Source organism: Mesitornis unicolor, unplaced genomic scaffold, assembly GCF_000695765.1.
Source record: "Mesitornis unicolor isolate BGI_N332 unplaced genomic scaffold, ASM69576v1 scaffold24584, whole genome shotgun sequence".
Taxonomy (NCBI): domain Eukaryota; kingdom Metazoa; phylum Chordata; class Aves; order Mesitornithiformes; family Mesitornithidae; genus Mesitornis; species Mesitornis unicolor.
Genome location: NW_010182417.1, coordinates 11172 through 33789, shown reverse-complemented (window position 1 = coordinate 33789; position 22618 = coordinate 11172). Strand labels below are relative to the sequence as shown.

The window sequence follows — 22618 nt, the reverse complement described above, 5'->3', positions numbered from 1 at the left end:
AGGGTTATGGTCTTGCTACGAAACCAACCAGAAAGCTCGGCTAGCTTCATGGTTGTCCTTTCTGTTTCTTGCTTTTCATTAGACTGTGATAGTAATGAAACGTAACTTACTGCAGGGTTTGCCTAGCAGAATGCTGTACATACCCAAGCAAAACATAAACCCTGTAGATGCTAATGAGAAATTCATGAAAAGTATGTGGAAAACTTTGATTCTGAGTGTGCCTTTAAACAGGTTCTCCTTGTAGTAGGAGTGATTTCAAGAAATACATTCAAGGCATAAAGCTTTACTTGTTGTCAGTTTTCTTGAACTTTGAATTCATTTCATGTTTTTGTTTCATCAACACTCTACTCTGGCTCGTTTAATTTGTTTCTGCTGGTAAAGTTTCCAACATCTAAAAGTGTGTCATTTGTAGATGGTGGTGCTTTGACATTTTCGTGCTCTTTATTCAGTCTTTTTGCACAAAGTTGAAATCTTTGAATGCTCTGAAATAGAATATGCTTTTTTGTTCATGATCACTTTATTTTGTTTCTCTGTTGGCCACAGAGGGTCACACATTGTCTGGTGAGTATGTAAATGAGAAAAATTTTATTTTAGAAACTTTTGCTTTGTGTGTGTAATTGTGTGCGCCTGTGAATACTCAGCTGTTTTTCATGGTGCAGTACTGAGGTTAACGTTCTGCAAGGAATAGAAATTCTGAGCCTTTTTCACACACAAAGGACAGTGTGTTGTGTATTTGTTATACAGTTAACAAATCTAAGAGTAAGAATCTTTATTTTGCCTTTGAAAACCTACTAAGTAAATATTTCTCATAGGTTTGCCACTTTTTTGCAATAAGTGACTTCCTGAAGAGTTTTTCCTATGCATATTCTTGTCCTACTTTCACTGAATCACCTTATAAAGTTACAGTTACTGCAGGGCACTGTATTGAGTGCTTTTGCATGGTAACTACATTAATAGTATAACAATATAAAGTGCAAATCTTCTCATGGACAAGGATTCCTAGGCGAAAAGAAGAAGAAAAATAAAATTGCTTTGAAAAACTGAAGTTGGGTTCAGAAAGTTGATTTTTACAGAAAACACAAAAAGTAGGATATATTGTGAGTTTTTATTTTGCATTAAAGAACAACTTCATTTCTTTCAGCTTTTTTTTAGGCAACTGAAATAAATTGAGCTCTCTGTGCCTCCCTCTCAGGCCCTTTCCCCCCATGCATGTGGTGGTTGTAGCTTCACCTCTCCCAGAGAGGACAAGCAGGGCTGTAGGGGAAGCTCAGCTATGTTGGTGAATCCATGCCCTGCACACCCACAGGACTCTGCTCAAGGACGGGGGGATTTGTTTCTTTTTGACTCCTACTATTGCAAAGCAAAAGTAACACTCATCTGGAAGGTAGGGCACGAAACTTTTTCCAATGTCCTCAGCACAGGGCTTGATTATAAAAGCCACTGTCAGCACTCCACTCACATTCCTCTCGTTTGGATGAGAGTCCTGGACACGAACAATCTCCTCTCTGACAGCCGGGTATGTGGTGGGAGTGCAGAAGAGACAGCGTCAGTAGGAGCCAGAGCTGCCTGGCTGCGCTGCCCTGGCCACGCATTGCTCGCAGCTTTGCAGAAGGACAGCACGCAGTCCTGAATGGGGAAAATCCCGTTCTTCCTGTCAGCACATGGCTCTGTGGGAGATCTTGCCATCCAGAACACTGAATAAAGCCAAAGTGATTCATGGAAAGAGAGCAGTGTGTTACTCTGAAATTCAAAATTGGAAATGGGTTACTCCAGTAATTTTTAAGAAATTGTATTGTTCTGATAGGTATAATTTCAACTATCAGGAAATAGGACTTTTCAGATGCAAATAAGGAAGCAGTCAAAATGTGGGACACTGGGAAGGATTTGATAGCATTGTATTTCTCTTGGTTATAGGTAATTTGGGGCTTTTATCTGTTGGGTAGGTAGTTTCAGCTTTGGTCATACATGAAAACAAGCTAACCCTTTTTTGATTCAAGGCATGAAATCAGCTAGGCTCATGGTGGTGGGGGAAAACGAGGTTGGGACAGGTAAAACATTGCTGGGTGTGTACGTTTGGACCGTTATAGATGGCAGGCAGGGAACTAATAGTTAAAATTCGGCTACTTTTGTCCCTCTTCCTTTTGTTTTTCTACATACTTTCAGGAATTCTGTCTGTAGCATAATTAATTTCTAAGTAAATGTTCTTAGAAAATTCTTAACATTGATTAGGCTGTCTTAATTAAAGTGTACATTCATGTAGCAATTCCTGTAGCTCGATATCTACAAGGCATTGGCGATCCAGATGGAGGTCTTGCTTGTGTGGACAGGTACTGTAGAACAATGTGAACAGAAATCTTCTGTTCTTGAAGATGATAGAAATTACAAATTTTTTTGTTTGAAATTCAGTAAATTGTGCTTTTGGATAGCAAACATTAAAAAATCATATTGCAGTACTTTTTAGCAATAGTAGAATTATGCAACTCATTCTGATCTTAATTTTGTTTTTTATCTTCTTGTTTTTTAGGTTCAATTTACGAGCCACTTAAAAGTATTAATCTTCCAAAACCAGAGGGGGCAAGTCTGTGGGATAAATTAGATCATTATTACAGAATTGGTAAGTTAATAATTGTTCCTACCATGCGAGCTTTTCAATGTAACTGACTAAAATATTTACATAATACATAAAATATTTGCAATAATATCTGCAGTCTTTAATAAGGATTTTTATTTTCAGAAAAGTAAAGGGTTCTGGCATTACTATTCTTCATAAGATTCCTGTGATAGTGTAATGCATCTATTTGGACATTTCACACATCGCTTGAAAAATTCTGACCTGTGAATAGTATTCAAAATACCACCTGCATTTGTCAAATGACAGAATAGAGTCTTAGTTGCATGTGATGGTCTTGCATGAGGGAGTTGCAAAGGTAATCTGCTGACAGCTTTGGTGCTTGAACTAACCCTGATATGAATTGGAATTGATATCTACATGTTAAATATCATTGCTATTCCTACTTGATTGGTTTCCTAAATTTCTGCTGGGAGTTTGAAAGGCACAAAAACTGGAGGGTTAAATTACACTTGTTCCTGAAAATGCATATTGGGAATCCAGTCCAGCTGTAAGACTGAATTTTGAATTGTTTTGGATCAAATGGTAGCCTGCTATGAACCAGATACATCTGATGAAACAAGTAAACAGAAAAGAGCTTTCTTATAGTACTTATAACAGTTTGGCAGGTGGTCAGTGAGAAGTTATTTTTTTGTTATTAATGGTGCTTTAATATATGTTTGTGGTGAAATTTTATCTGTTTGCTAACTTATTTTAAACCAATTTTAAGCCAAAAATGTGCACATTAAGGAGGCAATGGTGTATTTTGTTTGTTTTGGGTTTGTCGTTCGGGGGGTTTGTGTTATTATGAAGTCCTGTCAGTATTCTAACATCAGGAGGTTTTTAGAGACTGTGCAATTGACTGTGTAAGTTTTAGTCAGGCAAGGGTATAGAGTAGTGAACAATTTTTTCCAGCATTCTGAAAGTGTGGGGTGAGACTCCCTTCACTCAGATCCCTTTTGAAGTAAAATCTGTGAGTTGTGCCTGGTCTAGCCATAGATGTGTTGGTTTTTGTAGATGCATTGCTTTTATCTTTCTCACAGAGGAGATGACCGTCCAATTTAGTTTTAACACTTGGCAGCAACAAATCTGTGGTGGTGCTTGCTATTTATGTTGGGCACTTACGTTGCCAGCAGTCTGCTGCTTCACTGAAAATTTACCATTCAGTTTATACTTCATTTTGGAATAATCTGTATTGATATTTTAGGTAACTTTTTATCAAAGTTTTAGTTATAAGGTATTAAGTTACTGAAAAAGATTATGCAAAAAGCCATAAAACCCTTAAATTTTCATTTAAAATACAGAATTTCTAATACATAGACAATAGAAGCTTTTTTGAGTTGATACTCGATAACATTCTGCAAAAAAAGGCCACTTTCTTGTCTTGTAATAGACAGGTTATTGTTAGAAGGGTCGTGGTTAAGGACATTAAGCCCAGTTTCAATCTTGTAGCACATTGCTTATTCTACGGTTTTAGGACAACAATTCACAAAGTGCAAAATATTAAAGTCCAAAAAGAATGAAGGTAATATTCAGAATTTTTTCTAATTCAGTTTTGACACCTTGAAAATTCCTGTCTTACTGTTTTTTTTGTCAAGGTTAATTCTATTCATCATTTCTCCTTACTTTCCCATTCCTTTCCTTTTTTAAACATCTTGATACAATCACCTGGCCTAAGTTAAACCTTTAATTTTTATGAATGTGTAGTTCTTCAGAGATTAACTATTTAAACTATTGGGGGGTGGGGCATGGGGTAGGTAGTGGACATAGTGTAGCCCCCCCCTCCCCCCCTTTTAAGGAAATTACTGGATTGTGTTGTAGAGATTCTGTGTGGAATGGGTTGTACTAAAGCAGAACCATATGAATAGCTATGAATACTGATTTTCTGTAGAAAGATCTCTATTGATTGAAACACCAATGTGACTTTTTTTTTTAACTTTTTTTCCATTTTCCAGTTAAGACTACGCTGCTGTTTCATCAAAGTCCAACCACCGGTCTGTTTCCTACAAAGACATATGGGGATGACCGGAAGGCAAAAGTACATGACAGCCTTTACTGTGCTGCATGTGCCTGGGCTTTAGCCCTTGCTTACAGGTGAATAACTTCTAAGCTCACATCTCTGCCATGTTACATTGTACCCTGGGAATGTTTTAAAAGATGAAGCTGTATCGAAAATAGTTTTGGTAGAGATGGTACATGTTTCCAGTTGTTAATAAAAATATTTATGTAGCTACTAGATTAAAAAATGTCACTCTGCTTCTGCTAGGTAAACATGATTTTATATAATTTAATTGGTACTGATGTTCTGAAACAGAGGAATTAATGCGTGCTACTAAAACCAAAGGTTATTGCGGCAAACTGTACTCAAGGAATTCTGCTCTTTTTAAATGCAGGGGAGTTCAGAGCAGAAGCAGGCCTGTTGTAAGTAGTAACAATCCAGGTACTCACAGGGGAGTGAGTCCTTGAATGTTGAGAAATGTGTATTTGGGAAACAATAGTGACTATCTTCCTCACCAAGTACAGAGGCTGGGCAGTCTCAGTTGTAGCTCTTCTTATTTTCCGTTTCTTCCATTTCCACTGTTGACTCATTAGACAAGTAGGTTAGGAATTTGTGTGGTGTGGTGTGGCCTTGAGGACTATGGACGAGTTCCCTCCCATAATAATTGATCCGTAATTCTCTCTGCTTTAGGACAAATAACTATGGAAATTGCTTTTTGAGATTTATTATGCCTTGTTTGCAATCTTACTACCCCAGACTCCCAGGAAAACACAGACAGAGGTGATGTTTACTCAAATGCAGTGTTTTTAAGAAAGAAGATGGTATACAAATATGAAATAATTTACTCTTTTAGTAATCAAATTCTTATATTGAGATAGTACTCAGGTCATTGGACAAAATCCTAGTATATTTACAGAAGAAGGCCAGAAATAATATGGAGAGCTACTGTTGAAGTGAAGGTGATCTACATAGCAGATAAAAAGTTTTGAGTTGTCATCTAATGGGTTTTAAAACTGTGAGAAGTTAGCAAAAATGATAAGGCAATTAACATTCAGAATGTGTAATTAGCACTTTCATTTCTTATACTGAAATCTTTGTGTCTGTCTTTTAGTTTCTCTTTCTGTTGGTGAAATATAAGCATTTGAAAATTAAAAAAAATTGGAAAAAAATACAAGGAAGAATAAAAGGGACAGGGTACTTGTTTAGATTTCGTAGAAAAAAGCACAGCATAATGTTGCCCATGTTATTTAGTCTTTAATTTCCAGTATCATAGAAGATGATATATGGAAGTTGTGGCAGTTTGAAGGAAGGACAAAGTGACAAGATAATCAGTTTGTGCTACTTCCAGTTATGCTCAGAACAGGGCCCTGCACTTCAGGTGCTGTGCAAGGAATTTTTTTCATGGGCAGAGGTTGATAGTCAAAAATGAAGTGGATGGCTGAAATCTGAAATGAGCCAAGACACAAGTCTTATGCGGAAAGCTGCACTGTCTGCCTGATGCAGATTGCTGTGCTTAACTCATGCCAGTGCTGCTGTTCACTTTCATAAAAGCTGAATTTCTTGAGAGCTTCTTAAGAAAATAAACACTGCTGTTGTGATTAGGAGAAAAATGTTGTAGCATGAAAACTTCAGAGCTTTTACATGTGCTTCTTATTGCTCTTTGGATTTACGATAAAGGTGAGTGTAAATCCTACTACTCAAAGAATTCTTAACTTTATTTCTTTATTATCTGGTTTTATTTCTTTTGGAGTTCCTTTTTTCCCCCTTGTCTGAACTTTGTAATTGAAAACAAGTACATTTCTTGTATCTAAGGTTATTATTTATGTAGCATGATTTTTGGGTGTGTATGATTTTTGAAGTTATCACTACCATCCCAATTTTCAGTGTAGGCAGCAGAACCTCAGCATAAACTATGAACATGTTAAGTATGGTGGAAAAGGATATGCTCTGTCTGAGGTGTAGTTACCATCCACTTCCCTGTAATCAAATTAGTCACAGCTATAAAGTGGACTGACAAATAGCAGTGAGCTTATTATGCTGTTTTGCATTTGTATCGGAGACATGTTGTAAATTACGGATGTGTAAGAAAGCGTAATTTTCACCCTGAAAGGCTCAATCAGAACTGGAACTGGAAAAGACAAAACACGTGAATGCAATGATCAAGGTTGTTTGCACACAATACTTACTTCTTATAGTTAAAATAACTTGGGATTTGGCATTATTTTTGCTGTACTTTCAGTAATATAATAATTGTGAGTGTCGTTTGATTTCACTGTATAAAAACACTAATCTTGAAACACATTTCTGGATATTTGGAGTAGTTAACTCTCAGATTCTGTATTTTATCAGAATCATCAGGAAAGTGACTGCTTGATTATGAATGGCAAATATTTTGTAGAGTTAAAGAGAAATTGCCTTTGTGCTTTGGATCTCTCAAGGAACATAGAACAGTGTTATAATATCAGCAAGGATTTATTTTTCTTTTTATATTTTAAAATAGGAGTGTTTGTGTAATTTGTAACAAACTAAAAAAAATAACTTTTTTTAGTAAGGAAGGATGGGTAGGGCTATAAATGTATTGATATGAGTGTGGGCACCACTATGCAACAGTAAATATTAATACCACTATTAAATACTTAATATTCTGCAGAAATAATGTGTCCTTTTTTTTTCCTTTCCCCGCCCCTCATGCATTTCCAGTTTGTTTTATGAGTTATCTCTCTTACCCAGGCGTATTGATGATGACAAGGGAAGGACTCATGAACTGGAGCATTCTGCTATAAAGTGTATGAGAGGAATTCTCTACTGCTACATGCGTCAGGCCGATAAGGTAAAACACTGCATTGTGGACACAAGCACTCACTTAATTTTAGGGGATTAATTAAACTGTGAAAACTAGCTTCTAAATACAGATAAAATGCAACAGGGGAATGCAGTATTACTGTGTGGCCCAGCTAAGAACGGCTGCTTCGTTATTGTCAGGTTGCAGCATTGTTTTAGGGTATAAAAGACGCAAGCATTTTGTGAAGTAAACTGTGGAGCCTGCTTGAAACTTCTGTTGGTTTCTTTTGCAGGTATTTATCCCATTTAAACATTAGACCATTAGTAATTGTTTGTGGGGTTTTAAATGTCTTTTTCATACTTAAATGACAAGATGTAGGATTTCTTTTAGCTGGGGCTGGAGAGTTTACTTTGCACTGTTAACTTGGTTATTGAATTTGCAGTTTTCTCCTTATCTAGGTGATTATTTTGCATGGTTTCTTTAGCAGCCACTTTCCAGTACTCTTTTTCTTAATGATGTAAATTCAGAAGGACAGCAATCCAAAATGAATAAGGAAACAGGGTATTTTACTTATGTTATAATACAGTTGATATTTTCAGGCTGTAATCCTCTTGTGAGTATAACCTGAATATTCTTGAATATTTAGGACTTCTCCTTATCAAAATGTAGATGTGGTGGATTAATTTTGCGTAGTGATTAGCAGTAATTCTACAAGTAATTAACTGCCTGTATTCCATAGGATTGTTTTAAGTTTCATGTCACTGACTTTTAACTGCATTATTAAAAATAGTTCCTATGTTACGACACAGCTTCCATCACTTCTTAGCGTGCAAACTGAAATGTGAAGTTCGTAGGCGTGTGGTATCAGTAGTAATAATAATAATAACAAGCAAATCAAGTATATTGCCAGTTGTATTTATGCTGACATGGTATTTTTTTCAGTTTTCTTAGTCTGTTCCTTTGTAGTCTTCATCTTTAAATAATTTTAACCTAAATTAATCTCGTTACATTTGAGCTGTTGTTTTTCTCTTTGACTCGGAGTGGTTTGTTTTGAGGATGATCAGGGCAGATGCGAATAGTGAGCATTAAATTAACACAGGTGTCACACTAGTGACATACTGGTTGTCGGTTTTTGCTTTGATTACTATAAATGCTGCTCTCTTCCTACAATGTGGCAATAAGCAGTCTGAGGTACCTCACAGATGTAAGTCAAATAGAACTTTATTCTGAGAGACTCTGTGTGTGCTGGTCTCATGTAGAAGGACGATAATTTTTAATAATGGGTTACATGTTCCCAAATGCTGAGGTGTTACTTGAATAGGTGATGCTGCTTGTGGCAGAAATTGCAGATGTTATATTCTGTTGCTGATGTACATATAAGTTGTGACCTAAAATGTATTGAATGTGTTCATGGACATGCTGTATGCTCTGTTTGATTTATTGCTGGAGAAGAATATCCCATGAAGAAAAGACCAGTGTTGAAAATGTTGTAGAACATGGACTACGTACTGGCAATGATGGCTAGAAAATTACAGAACTGTTTGTTGGAAAGCATAGCATGATTTGAGGAATTATGGGGAAGGATCTTCTTTCATTACCTTTGTTCTTTGTGAATTTGGTTTCCTTTCTCTGCCATATTGTCAGCTCTCTGAGGTTAGGTTTGTTTTCTCAAATGGTTTTGTAAGGTAACAGACATTGTATTTTGTGACAAAAAAGGAATTGAACCTACGTTAAAAGCACTAGAGTTCTTATTTCACTCCTTTGTTGTTAACCTCTTTCATTAGTAATTCATCTTATTGCATTCCATCACCATTGCAGGAAATTCTGTATCATAGAGGCTCATTCTGAGGTCCAATGAAAGTCCATGAATAAAAAGTCATGTTAATCTAGGGTACTGTTATTCCTATCTATGATCTTTATGTTTTCTTTTTAAGCTATAAGCTTTGCCTTCCAGTATCTGTAAACATTTCGCTGTACGTCTGAATGTCACTGTGCTTACCAAAATAGATCTTTGTTTGCCCGTGTACTCTTTTATACTGGATATTCTTAGCTCTTGCAGGTTTTCATGTATTACGTGATCAACATGTGGCAATTTCTGGACACTTTTGTAGGTTTATTTGGAAGAAGGGTCCAAAATTACTATTAGTATTAGTAGTAATTTTTTGTTTTAAAAGCGTGACACATTGTCAAATGGTACAACAATAATTATTAAATTGTACGGATTGTTATTAAAAAAAATATTAAAACTGTTGTTCCCAACGTAAGTGTTGGGCTCTTGTACTCCAGTAAGAGCTTTAAACCAGGAATGGAGAGAGGGAGCACTCAACAGTCAGGTGAGAAAGTGATGGATTGGGTAGGCAAGCAAAAGGCCTGGGACGATGCTGTGAGAGTTGGGGTTGTTCAGCCTGAAGAAGAGAAGGCTGTGGGGAGACCTTATTGCATTCTTCCCATACCTGAAGGGGTTACAGGAAAGCTGGGGAGGGACTGTTTACAGGTCCTGGTAGCAATGGAATGAGGGGGAATGGCTTTAAACTGAGGGAGGGTCGATTTACATTAGATGTTAGGAAGAAATTCTTTACTGTGAGGATGGTGAGACACTGGCACAGGTTGCCCAGGGAAGTTGTGGATGCCCCCTCCCTGGAAGTGTTCAAGGCCAGGTTGGACGGGGCTTTGAGCAGCCTGGGCTGGTGGAGGTGTCCCTGGCCGTGGCAGGGGGGTTGGACTGGAGGAGCTTTAAGGTCCCTTGTAGCCCAAACCATTCTATGTGAACTGAAGGCACGTAGCATTGAAGTGGAGTTGTCCCAAGCATGCATGTAGAAATAAGGAGGTACCTATGGGACAGCGTTATGGAAAAGAAAGCTCTCAAATCCTTTCTGGGAAATCAGCATGCCTTGGTGCCTCTCAGAAATGGCCATACACTGGTGGGGAAGAATTAGAAGTATGTTTGCAGCTGCAGGGCTATGATCTCATGGGATCACAGAGGCCTGGTGATCAAGTCAAGTGACTGGAACACTGTAATGGATGGATACAGGCTCTTTAGGACAGGCCGGGAAGTGAGGATGGGAGTTGTCCCACATGTGAGATAGTCGCTGGAACTCATGGTGCTATGCTAGGGAAAGGTGGCGAGCCAGCTGAGAACTCATGGGTCAGGAATCCAAGATTCTGCTCAGATTTCAGCTCCAGTGCAATAGGTGGTATTTGTCCAGAAGATGAAAGTGGCAAAGCATCTGTAGCTAGCTATTACAGAGCTTTTTTCTACCAAAGCTGAAGATATTAGATATATGGGTTGAATATTTCTGTTCTTTAAGTAAATGCATACTTTATGTATGTATGAAATGGTTTCTGATAAGTTTCAGGAACTGTTGTTTATAAGTTTTGCATAATGGTCATATCAAGAAATTTTGAAATACCTGGGTTATATAGTGAATTTGTGGCTGCCAAACATACTGAAGTTAATTGACTTTAATTTTATGTTTTGCCTTTCATTCACCTTTAGGTTCAGCAATTTAAGCAAGACCCCAAACCATCCGAATGTCTTCATTCTGTTTTCAGTGCACAAACTGGAGATGAGGTCCTCTCCCATAAGGAATATGGTCATCTTCAGGTAAAGTATGCATGTGCTTGTAAATGAAAGTTTGGATGATTTTAAATAATGTTCTTTTTGTCTCCATTCTTTCTTGATGCAGCTGCCTCAGTGTTTAATTATTTTTTAGATGTGTTGTACTTGATAAAACTGAAATTCCTTCTGCATCTTTTGATAAAAAAGACAGACTGTTTTGAAATATAACTCAGTGGTATTTTTTTAGTTTTGGTCAGAAGGTACTGAAATAACTGGGATTTGTAGAGGTAGATGATTGTTTATAAATTTGCTTCTTTTTGAGACCAGCAGATGGCTGTCAATAAATAATCCTGGCAAAAAAATGTTGAAGCAGTCAGTAAAGTGAAAGATTTAGTGTCATCTTATTTAATATTATATTTTTATTAATGTTCCCAGCTTAATTTTCTGTAAGTCAGAGCAATCTTCATTCATAGTAAAGATTTAATGTACACTGTCAACAGCTTTGACTAGTTACAAATTGGTTTTCACTGTTTTGCGTAGGGATTCCTAGTCAGATCCATTGCATAATTAATTGCTTTATTGTCTTTAGTTTTCAGAAGTATGGATTTACTTTGTTTGTTTGGGGTTTTTTCCTTCTCTTTACATTTTGACCCCCCCCCTTTTTTTTTTTGCATTCATGACCTTGTTTTTTTGCATTCCGTGACTCTACATACTCTATTTAGTTCAGAAATTGCTAGTGAAATTACTCAGAAGTGACAGTGAGTTGATACTTATTTAATTGCATGTTGATATCACAAGTGATGTTTAACATCACTAAAATAGTTAGAACAGTAAGTGTGTTGAATTCAGAAAATGTATATTCTGAAAAAATTGATCTGTGTGGTTATCCTAAGTTCACATTTTGGACTTCTAGGTGATGATAATTTTGGGACCTGGGGAGCACCATGTGATAGTTCAAAGTCTCTGTTTCTTGTGGGAAGTCAGCCCTTCCCATAAACATGAACGCACATCAGGAACTTTCAAAAAATAGAGTTTTCAGCTCTGCGGAGACAACAGAAATCAGAGACTCTTGTTATTCAGCTCATTGAAACAAGTTATTGTGATAAACTTACTTTCTCTATTGAAGTTGTACGAATTCTCAATTATACTAGAATTCTGTATAACAAGCAATTTGGATTCATTAATAAACTGTCATTATGATGTGCATCTGTACAGCTGCTGAAGGTCATTACTGTTAATAATATATGTGATGTACAGCTACAAAAGAAAAGTTTTTTACAAATCTATAATCACCTCTTACTGTTGTAATTATAGTTCTGTCCGTTGATAACCCTGAAATTCCAGTTAGGGGTAAAGTGACTTGCTTTTTACATGTGCTGTATACAATTCAATTTGCTACTTGCTAATAAATCGTCCTATATGTAAATGTGGAACAGGTTGTGACTAAAGTGATTGCCTATAGGTCAAAGCAGTATGCCTAAGCAGAAACATTTTAATATCATAATGTAATTCAATATAAATCAAATAATTTAAAACATGATACTGCAGCAGAAGTTGTAGAGGACAGTGCCGTTTGGTGGCATGTCTTCCTATTCCTTGTTTCCACATCATTACATCTGGGATATTGGTCAATTAGGATAATAGTTTTGAAGAACCGAACGTCTATAAAGAGGGACCATCTTTGTTAGTGAGTAATATCACATTTAACTTGTTTGTTTATTTGACTTCAGTAAACATAAAGTTAATTATAGTTTCCTTTCTGTCTTTAATTACTTCAGATAAATGCTGTGTCGTTATTTCTCCTCTATTTGGTTGAGATGATCTCTTCAGGGCTGCAGATTATCTACAACACAGATGAGGTACAAGTCGATTTCCAATGCTAAAACACATGCTTTATTAAGTGTGGATTTTTTTTTCATTTCCAACTCTAAAATAATTATTCTGGAAATACACTGCAGATATTTTCCACTTCCAGTGGAAGTCAGAGAAGATAAATGGAATGAATGGATAGTGAAATAAATTAATAGCTAATAAAGTGTTAGATATAGAAGGAGCGAATGTAACATGACATTGGAAACTTGTATAGCTCCCTGCTATTTCTGAAAGGTACAAGGTCAAGAATAAAAAGGTCTGTTAGGACAGTTAATGTCTAGTTATGTCATTCTCACTGTCAATCAGTGCATGCTGTCCAGGGGAATGTCAATAGAATTAATAATAGGGATAATTTTCTGGAAAGCTGAAGGACTTTTTTCAGATAGACATGAACCTGTGTTAAGAAGTTTTGCTGTAACTTTAATTAAAAATAAAACTCTTTTATATCATCATAAGAGATGCTTGTAAGATTGTTAACTGTTCTGTAAATAAGATAATAATAGCCACCATGGCTTTGCCTTGAGGACAAGTCATGTCAGGACAACCTGCTGTTATGTTTTGAGACGGGAATGGAAAGCACTTTTTTTTTTTCCCATTTCCTTAATCTAGATTTGTTTAAATTTATTCTGGTCTGTTTAATAGTCATTGCTATATTGCCTTAAAAAGCTTAAATGCACTTATAGTACTACCATTTTTTAAAAAGGGAGATTTTTTTCCAGTACTAGTTATTTAAATTATATTTCTAGCACATGCATCTTAGTGAATATATTTTCTTTAGATAATAAAACTAAGTGATGCAATTTGTCTCCTTTCTCATTTAGTTGGATCACGTGATAGGTCTGTATTTTTTTCTTTGAATTGCCTTTTGGCTGTGAGAAGGCAAATGTATATAATTATGTATTTACTTAGCTTGACTTATAATTTATATTATCCTCCAGATGTTTGCATTTAATTACAGAATCTGCAGAAAAAGTGCCTGTGTATGGACTCTCCAGGCGGTGGGTGTTCTCCACTTCAGTGTCAGGATGTAGTTTTCATTGCAACTGTGCCCTAGAAATCTGTGGACTATGGAGCTTTATACTAAGATTATCTTACCACAGACCTGTAGATTCTTTTAGTCTCTGTGTAGGTTCAACGATTGAATATACTCTCAGATCTTACTAATGCCACACAATTGTGGTATTTCCAGCTTTTCATCTGTGTCTAGATAATGTTCAGCGTAGTGGCATTGACAGCGCTATGGTTGTGGCAATCTGCCACCTAAACATGAAGGTGGATATTTCTTTCCAGTGATATCATTGCATGATGTATTTAAGTCTCCTTCCTTTTGCAGAGAGAGGGTTTTGAACGAGTGGAAGGTGCTGGCAGATGGTTGATGTTTGGCAAGCTGTCTGCATGAATGTGTTTGTACACAGAACCCTTGGCTTAGGAGGCAGTCATTGTATACTAGGCTGCTTGATGTCAGGCATGGCAGCTGTCAGTGAGTTACCCTCTAGTTGCATCTGTTCTGCAGTTGAAAAATTAATTTAATCGCATCTTTGCATCCATAACAACGAGAACAGTATATGATTGTACAAGTGAATGAATTTGAGAGCACTTATCTACACACAAACTGGAGTAACACAGTCTATTTGCATATGTATTCTTTTTTACACCTCACTCTCCACATGCTTGACTTCTGGATAAATAAGCTTAACACACAGAATCCGTAATTTCTGTAAGTGCTTTAGCATTGACTTGGTTATAACATTTACATACCCATGATAAGAATGTTGGTTCTCTGGAGATTTTGGTTTGCAACGGGTTATCTACTGACTTTTAACTGTAAATCTGCTATTTGGAAACCCTTAGTTAGTCTCACAGAACATCTGTAATTGACCATTTTTTTCTCGTGTTCCAAAATCATCACTGGTAGACAACCAACCAGGTTATTTCTATGTGGTGCTCTTCTCTTCTTCATGTAGCTATAAGCATCTAAATCTCAGTTGATGATAGAAATAGGAGAAGCCACATTCTTAATCGCTGGGTGTTCTAGCTTCATTTAGAGCAAGTTCATCTTAATACAACCAAATGCTGAATTCCAGGGATGAATAGTGGGCATACCTGAACTGTGGGACAGTCAGTTTCCTTGGAAGGACTACCTAGGTAAAGGTTTTGTGTACAGATAACTGTACATGTAACCCCATAGTGCAATTTTAGCAGAGACATGTAATATATGAGTATAAAATTATATATATTGCTGATGGACTGGTATTAGCATCAAGGGTGTGTCTGAAATGGTAACTTTTTTAAGATTTAAAGAAAAATGGAGAAAAAAGACGAAACAGGTAAATTATACAGGTAAAGGTTTCTGTGTCCTGATTTTGTAGGATTTAATTTCTTTTGCTCTATGATGTTTTTAGGACAAATCTTTTTTAAAAGATCAAAATATCACCTTTTTGGAGCTCTTCAAATAAGTGTCTTAAATATGAAGTCATTTTTATCCCTGGCCTTGTAGGAACTCTTGCATAAATCACATCATCCCCTAATTTGGGACAGATTAAAAACTGATTTTGAAGATAATATCTGAATTTAGGAATATCACTTTCTGGGGAAAAAAATGAGAATGGAAGGTACAGTTGTGATGGCTGAGGAAAAACGACTTTGTTGTTTTGAAAAAATGAACAAAAGGAAGTATGCTTTCATTTTCCTCCAGTCACTTTCCTTCTTTTCTGTAGGTGTCCTTCATTCAAAATCTTGTGTTTTGCGTGGAAAGATCCTATCGTGTACCAGATTTTGGTGTCTGGGAGAGAGGAAATAAATACAACAATGGCAGTCCAGAGCTGCATTCAAGGTAGGTGAGCGAAAGTAGCTCTTTCAGTCAAACAAGTAGTGTGTTATGAATAAAAAGAATTCATGGGATTAGTTAAAAATAATAATGCATTAAAACACTGTTTGAACTAAATTAAGGGTCTCTAAAGACTGAGAGATGTATTTTGGGAAAGCACGAAGTATAATTTCGTCATCATATGCATGCTGAAATAACCACATATATGCTTAGCTGTTTGAGTATTCCAATTCCCATAATTATGTGCAGCTGCATGCGTATAATTCTGCAAATTGTGTTCAGAACAGTTCAGGCTCTTGAGGCATGTGAAGTAGATTGACTTCACAAAAATGCTTAGGAACATCCTGATGTAAGAGTCTAGATTTTCCCATCTCTGCCACGCTGGAGGAACGTGCTGGACACTGTGGAGGACAGCCTTGTGCACAGGTTCTTCTGCAGGTTCTTCAGGTGCTGCGTGTGACCGAGCGTTCTGACCCACATCCTGTGAGACAGTCGGGAATGTCCTTAGCATTGTAATACTAGAATGGTCCAGTTCACTTCAGTGGAATTGCTTACATGATCTTGAAGGATCAGATCTGTAATCAAACAAATTGCTTTTTCTATTGTTACTATTGTTTTCTTCACTTTTTGACTTTTGAGGTTTTATTAATCATAAAAATGGCTATAGCTTGGATATCTTAGGGTTTTTAAAATATCATTGATCATCATAATTATCATGGGCTTGCAAATAGTACACGTGTTTCTTCCAGTCTTCGATGTCAAAAATGAATTTGTGTTCTCATTTCAGAATGAAGTAATTTTTCTTAGTTCACAGATACATGTATTTTAAGCTGCAGATATAGTTACATGTCATTGCAGCCAAACAATTTAGGTAGCTTTTCATAGCTTTTTTAAAGCTTTAGTATCAGTATGAGAACTGAGAACTCCAAGTTGTTACTATATAATCTGCTTTATTAGTTTGTTGTGTTTTTTTCTTCCTCCTATGTCCATAAAATTGTCAAATGTCAGACTACATGAGCATTCACTTAGAGAATCATACGCTTTCTTCCACATCTCACCTTGTACAAATTCACAAATGGAACACTGAAACACCTGTGTCTCCTGTTGTTTGCAGCATTCTGGTTATTCAGCATGTGAATTTCCTCCAGGGAAAACTGAGCATTTTTTAACCAGATGGAAACGGGCATATTGTCTTGTCTTAATCTAGGCTGACATTTATAGGTTGGTTTTTCTAAAGGTGAAGTCTTATGAGATGGACTGAGCCAATCTAACAGAACACTGAGTTGACACAAAAGGAAGTACAAAGCTTGGTCCTAATTTAAGAAGTAGACTTTGGTCAACAGAAACAGGTATTGCCCCTATTTATCTTTCTTTGTGTGCTTGTTGATAGTCTGCTTCACTGTAGAAAACCAGTAGACAATTTCCCTAGTTCTCTTAAATTAGAAAAAATGTTAGAGGAACATGCATCAAAAGATGTATTTAGATCTTGTTGAAGGAAACCCTGAGTACATGAAATCATAGAATCATGGAATGGTTTGAGTTGAAAGGGACCTTAAAGCTCATCCAGTCCAACCCCTGCCATGGGCAGGGACACCTCCCACCAGACCAGGTTGCTCAAAGCCCTGTCCAACCTGGCCTTGAGCACTTCCAGGGAGGGAGCATCCACAGCTTCCCTGGGCAACCTGTGCCAGTGTCTCACCACCCTCACAGTAAACAATTTCTTCCTAATATCCAGTCTAAATCTTCCCTCTTCCAGCTTAAAACCATTCCCCCTCGTTCTATCACTACCTGCCCTTGTAAAAAGTCCCTCCCCAGCTTTCCTGTAGGACTCCTCCAGGAACTGGAAGACTGCAATAAGGTCTCCCCAGAGCCTTCTCTTCTCCAGGCTGAACAGCCCCAACTCTCTCAGCCTGTCCCCACAGGGGAGGTGCTCCAGCCCTTTGATCATCTTCGTGGCCCTGCTATGGACCTACTCCAACAGCTTGATGTATATTCTAGAGAAAATATTTTTAGACCTTGTTATGCTCCTGTTGTACCATATCTACTGAAGAGGGCTCTAAAAGAATTTTTTAAAAAATTCAAGAAGTGATTATAACTAATCAGAGCTAGACATGAATGAGGTACTTCTTCACTGAATATGGACTCCAAAACAGTAACTTAAGTTTCAGTCTTAAGTATGCTGTAGTCCTAGTCCTTAAAACTCACACTGTATATCTACATATAGTGTATATTTGCTTTCAGAATTAGAAATCTTGTGTTTTTTGAAAGAAGTTTTGTTTTTAAGGAAGATATTATATAATATGAAGTCCATGGATAATAACTGCAAATGATGCTGGTGTTAGAAGTTGCAGATATTTCAAGTCTTTACACTGTTTTTGTATTCTATCTTAGTACAATTTAAAACACTTCTAATAAATTATAAATAGGAAAACACTCTGTGGACCAGGTCTTCACTGATGTATGCAAATTGATGCCTTTTACTGGTTCAAAGGCAAGATTTGTAACAGCTTTTATTATAGCATGATCTGCTTCCCATACGGCTGAACTTCTGAAAAATTATTTTGCCCTGTATCCATTTGATCAAGCTGTTCTCCAGGCATTTGCTGAGTACCTCTATGAAATGTCTTTGACATGTCCCATATGTACTGTGAGAATAATGAAGTTGCCAAAGTGTAGTATCTTCATATTCCAAATCTGAGACTGTAGAGCCTCGATCTTGCTCTTTTCTGTAGTGTAGGTATTGTATTGCTGCAGTGCTGTCTTTCCTTGTTCTAGTTTGTTTTGTCTAGGTATGAAATTATTATTACTGTTGTGGGACTGTTTTTTGTTTGGTTTGGTTTTTTTAAACATCCCTTGTGTTTGACGTTCCAGTTAAACCACACAGTTCTTGGATGGAGCCAAGGAACAGTGAATGGGAGGAAGGTTAAGGATGGATGTGCTTTAAGGGGTGTTTAGATTTGCAGTTGCTAGGAATATGCAAATTTTAGTGTTTGCCTCAGGTACTTTACTGAGAGGGTAAATCTAACAATGAAAGGTTACTGGGAGTTATGAATAGTGTTTAAGTGAATTTACTAATGCGTTTTTAGGAAGCTGGAAGTATAATTTCTCTAAGTTAGTCTCAGCTTACCCCAAATGTGGATCGAGGTCAAATGATACCCATAGTGTTATGATTGCAAGACTGCTCTTGGTAATTCATGACAAACACAATAACAGCAGCTGCAGTAATGTCTACAGATTGCGCCTGGAGAGGTTCAGTATGGACATTCAGAAGAAACCTTTTCACTTGCAAGTGCAGTGAAGCACCAGAGCAGGATACTCAAAAGAAGTTACAGAATCTCCATCCCTGGAGGTATTTGAGAGTTGTTCAAGATGAGGCTGTGGTTCACTTGACTCAGTCTTGGTTATTCCATCCGGCTTCAAGTGAGATTTCGTGTTGGACTCAATGAGTTCTGTATGTCCCTTCCAACCAACAACTTTATGATCCTGTGGTCTTTTCAGAGGAGTATAGAAAGGGCTTGAATTAGACTTTTTTGGGGGGCTACCTCTATTCCTCTCTGGGAATAGAGTCCAGCAGGTTAACACAGCACGTTCATAATGGGTTGTTAAGTGGAGGAAGGAATGTATTTATTAAAATACATTTTGCCTTTAATACATACTGTTAAAACAGTCCATTTTTTCCATTACTAAATTGTTAAGTATCAAGAACATCTTTTCTGTAGAAAGACATGAGCATGGTGTTTGTTATTGTTATGGTTTAAGGGTTACCAGCCTTAAAGGGAAGGACAGGTGGTGTCTGTAGGACCCTGGGGGTCAGAGATCAGTCCTGTTCCCTCCCCTTTCCGGCCACAGTCTATAAAAACCTGAGGAGGCCCGAGGTTTTCGCGGGCTTTTCCTTGTTTCCTGGGCTGCTTCCTGTTGCATCTTGGGGCGGCTGGATCTACCTCCATGTGCTCGGCAGCATCCACCACCACCCACTTCCCGGCACCACTGCGGTCCGTGGTGGCAGTCACAGCGGTCACAGCGACCACGAGGCACTGCTCGGACACTTTCACTCGGGACTGCTGGGATTGGGTTTTGTATAGAGTTAAATATCCTTTATCTCTTATTAATTCCCTTTTCCTTTCCCCTGTTGTTTTTCATTAAACTGGTTACAGTCTTAACTTCCAACCTTGTGCGAAGCATCTTTTTCTCTATCCCCTTTGTTTTTTTAAAATCCTCCCCTGGGAGGGTAGGGGACAATAGAGAGAAAATCCTGCTCTCTGAGCCTTAAACGGAGACAGTTATAAAACCTCTTTTCTAATTTGCCCAACAGGAAAGCATTAATCAGTAGGAATGAAACAAGTGTCTGAAGTGTGATCATAGCTCTGCAGTGTGTTACGTTGTGTGATTGTTCAGTCTTTAGAAGACACACTTGATACTACAGCCATTCTCAGGCTTTTGTTTTTAAATTAACTTCCTCCTGTCAGTTACCCAGGAAACTTCTAGTAATATAAGTGGTACTTGTGTGTATGGTGAAGGGAGTGCTTGATAGACCATTGTAATGTGAAGAAATACTACATGAAGGGGAAAGCAAGCAGAATTTTAATGTTGAGACATTTATATTTTCATTTGTGAGAGTACTGAAGTCTCCAGGGCCTTTGAGTAACCAGAGGTAGATAAATACTGATCAGTCACAGTAATATTGTTCTTATTGTAGAATAATGACAGAGTATGTAAAGTAGAAATTGTTTTAAGGAAGGAATCCATATTTGTCTTCAATTTTTTTGAGGCAGTATCATCCTGTTTTGTAGGTAGAGTGAATGTAGAATCATGGAGTCATTTGGTTGCAAAAGACCTTTAAGATCATTGAGTCCAACCCAAACTAGGAGGTTTACATTATCTGGATACCAGTGGTTTTTGCTGTTGAACAACTACCTTCACTACCTTTCGTCAGTAACTTTTTTACTGCTCTGAAAACCTGACTGTTGGCGTTAGAAGTGTTATTTGGAAGGGAAAAGAAGAATGTGAGATTAAAACGTGTGATACAGATTTCAGTGTGCAGGATTTCTCTGATTTTCATTTTCTGTGTGTGCAGTTTGATAATTACACTTAACTCCTCTGAAAAGTTCAGTTGAGTCACCACGCCAATTTGTTTGATCAGTTGCTAGGTGATAATTAAAACAGAGCAATTGTTAGAACAATTCCGTTTTTGTTGAGGTATTTGAAACAAAGCCAGCAAAATAATTATATTAACAACACTTCTGAGTTCCGTTTGTTCTTCCATCACATTCTGCAGTACCAAAAGCTTTCATCAGCACAAGATACCAAAACAGAGGGATTCCACCAGTGTTTGATGGCAGCTGCTCAGAGCAGAACTTAGTTAACCTCTCCAGCTTTCTCATGTTGAACCGACTAGAATTAAATCCCACAACTGCTATTTCTGGCAATGTTTCAGAAAGAAAGCTGGAGATTTATAAACCTGTTGGTAATAGTTAAAAAGAATGCTAGAGTCTGAAATCAGTGTGTAAAGTACTTTTAATACTAAAACCAACCTAGGTAAAACAGTACTTAAGGTAAACAAATTCTGTAACTGCACTGAATTTTTTTCATTATTTTCAATATTTTCTATGTAATCACAATTGGCTCCCATCTTTAAAGTATGGATTAGTAAACATCTGAAATTTGATATTTTACATGCATAAATAGTACAAATCAGTTTGTTTACAGTAAGGTAAAAGGTTTACTCTCGTCCCAAAATGTTGTGTGGAGTATAGAAGAAATAAGGTTAAAGCACAGTCCCTATTTGCTGTTTGCTGACAGTTTGTTCACTGTAGGTTTTTTGGGCCAGTGGACTTGTTTGTCAGTTTATCATCACAACTCCTCTTACACAGACGTTGGGGATTATTAATGATTATTTTCTGATGGATTTTTTTGTTCCTTCTTTGGCAGTACTGCGTAATTTTTATCCCCAATGAAAGATGGCAAGAAAAATGAAAGTGTAGCTGGCTGAGTGGATAATCAGTTTTGGAGTAAAAAGGATTTAAACTTTTAACTCTTTTTTCAATCCTTTTTTTAAAGAGAGTATTTAAAGAATTTACTGTGCTAATAAATAAACTTAAATTAATTAGTATGTTCTGTTTTTCTCAAACTTATTGAAACTTCAGACTTTTCAAGCATCTGTATATAGCAGTGTAGATGTTTATGAGAGTTCTTCTTTCTGTTTGGTTGGTTGGTTTGTTTTGTTCTCTGTGTGTGTGTGTGTGTTCTTTCCACAGATTTTTATCTTGCCAAGGTTGGAGGCTTTCTTCCTGCAGTGATGATCTATGTCCTTATATGATGTTCTGTCACTTCTGTTTACCCTTACAGTCTTTTAAACTCTGAGTCTTTTGTCATGTCAGCCTGATTCATTCTGCTTTTTCCTTTTTCAGTCTTTTGCTGTATGTCTTCAGCTTTGTTAACTTTTAAAGATAACAAAGTAGACATCTATATTTTCCTGTTATTCTGCTGTCTTCCTTTTCTGTTGTCTCATTTATTGTCCTATTTGGACTATAAAATATTTCTAATTAAATGTAAGCTACTTTGAAAGCAGAGCTCTTGTCTAAAGGAATGGGCAGTCAGGGAGAAAGGTGAAACTTGGTTTTGCAGGAGGAGCTTCAAAACTGGGACAGTCATTTAGGGATAGCACCTGGGGTGTCATTGAAGTCAGGAAATCACTGCTGTAGTTTACACAGAGATGAAGCAGAGAGAGAGAGAAAGATGCATTGGTGAGAGGCGCTGTAGTTAAGTGGAGACAAAAGCACAATTTTGAGATACAGTTTTATAAATAAAGTTGGGAGAGTTATGCTAGGCTTTGTTTTACTGGATGCTCTGACTCTGTTTTACCAGATCACCTAAGAGAATGTAAAAGGTGTTTGGGGTTTTTTTTTGCTAGCCTTGTGTAGTATTTCTAATTCCTATACTTTTATGTCACCACTTAGTAAGCAGTGCAGATT

General features: G+C 37.0%; 1 protein-coding gene across 1 annotated transcript in view; it reads left to right on the top strand.

Moving 5' to 3' along the window:
• Positions 1-22618, top strand: part of LOC104540066 (phosphorylase b kinase regulatory subunit beta-like) — a gene marked incomplete at its 3' end in the record, with an annotated part of 36081 nt that overhangs the window by 3838 nt on the left and 9625 nt on the right. The window contains exons 2-7 of the mRNA XM_010183775.1: positions 2525-2614; positions 4564-4702; positions 7338-7437; positions 10886-10993; positions 12727-12807; positions 15538-15653. Coding sequence (XP_010182077.1) covers positions 2525-2614; positions 4564-4702; positions 7338-7437; positions 10886-10993; positions 12727-12807; positions 15538-15653 — 634 coding nt within the window. The remainder of the gene's footprint in view (positions 1-2524; positions 2615-4563; positions 4703-7337; positions 7438-10885; positions 10994-12726; positions 12808-15537; positions 15654-22618) is intronic.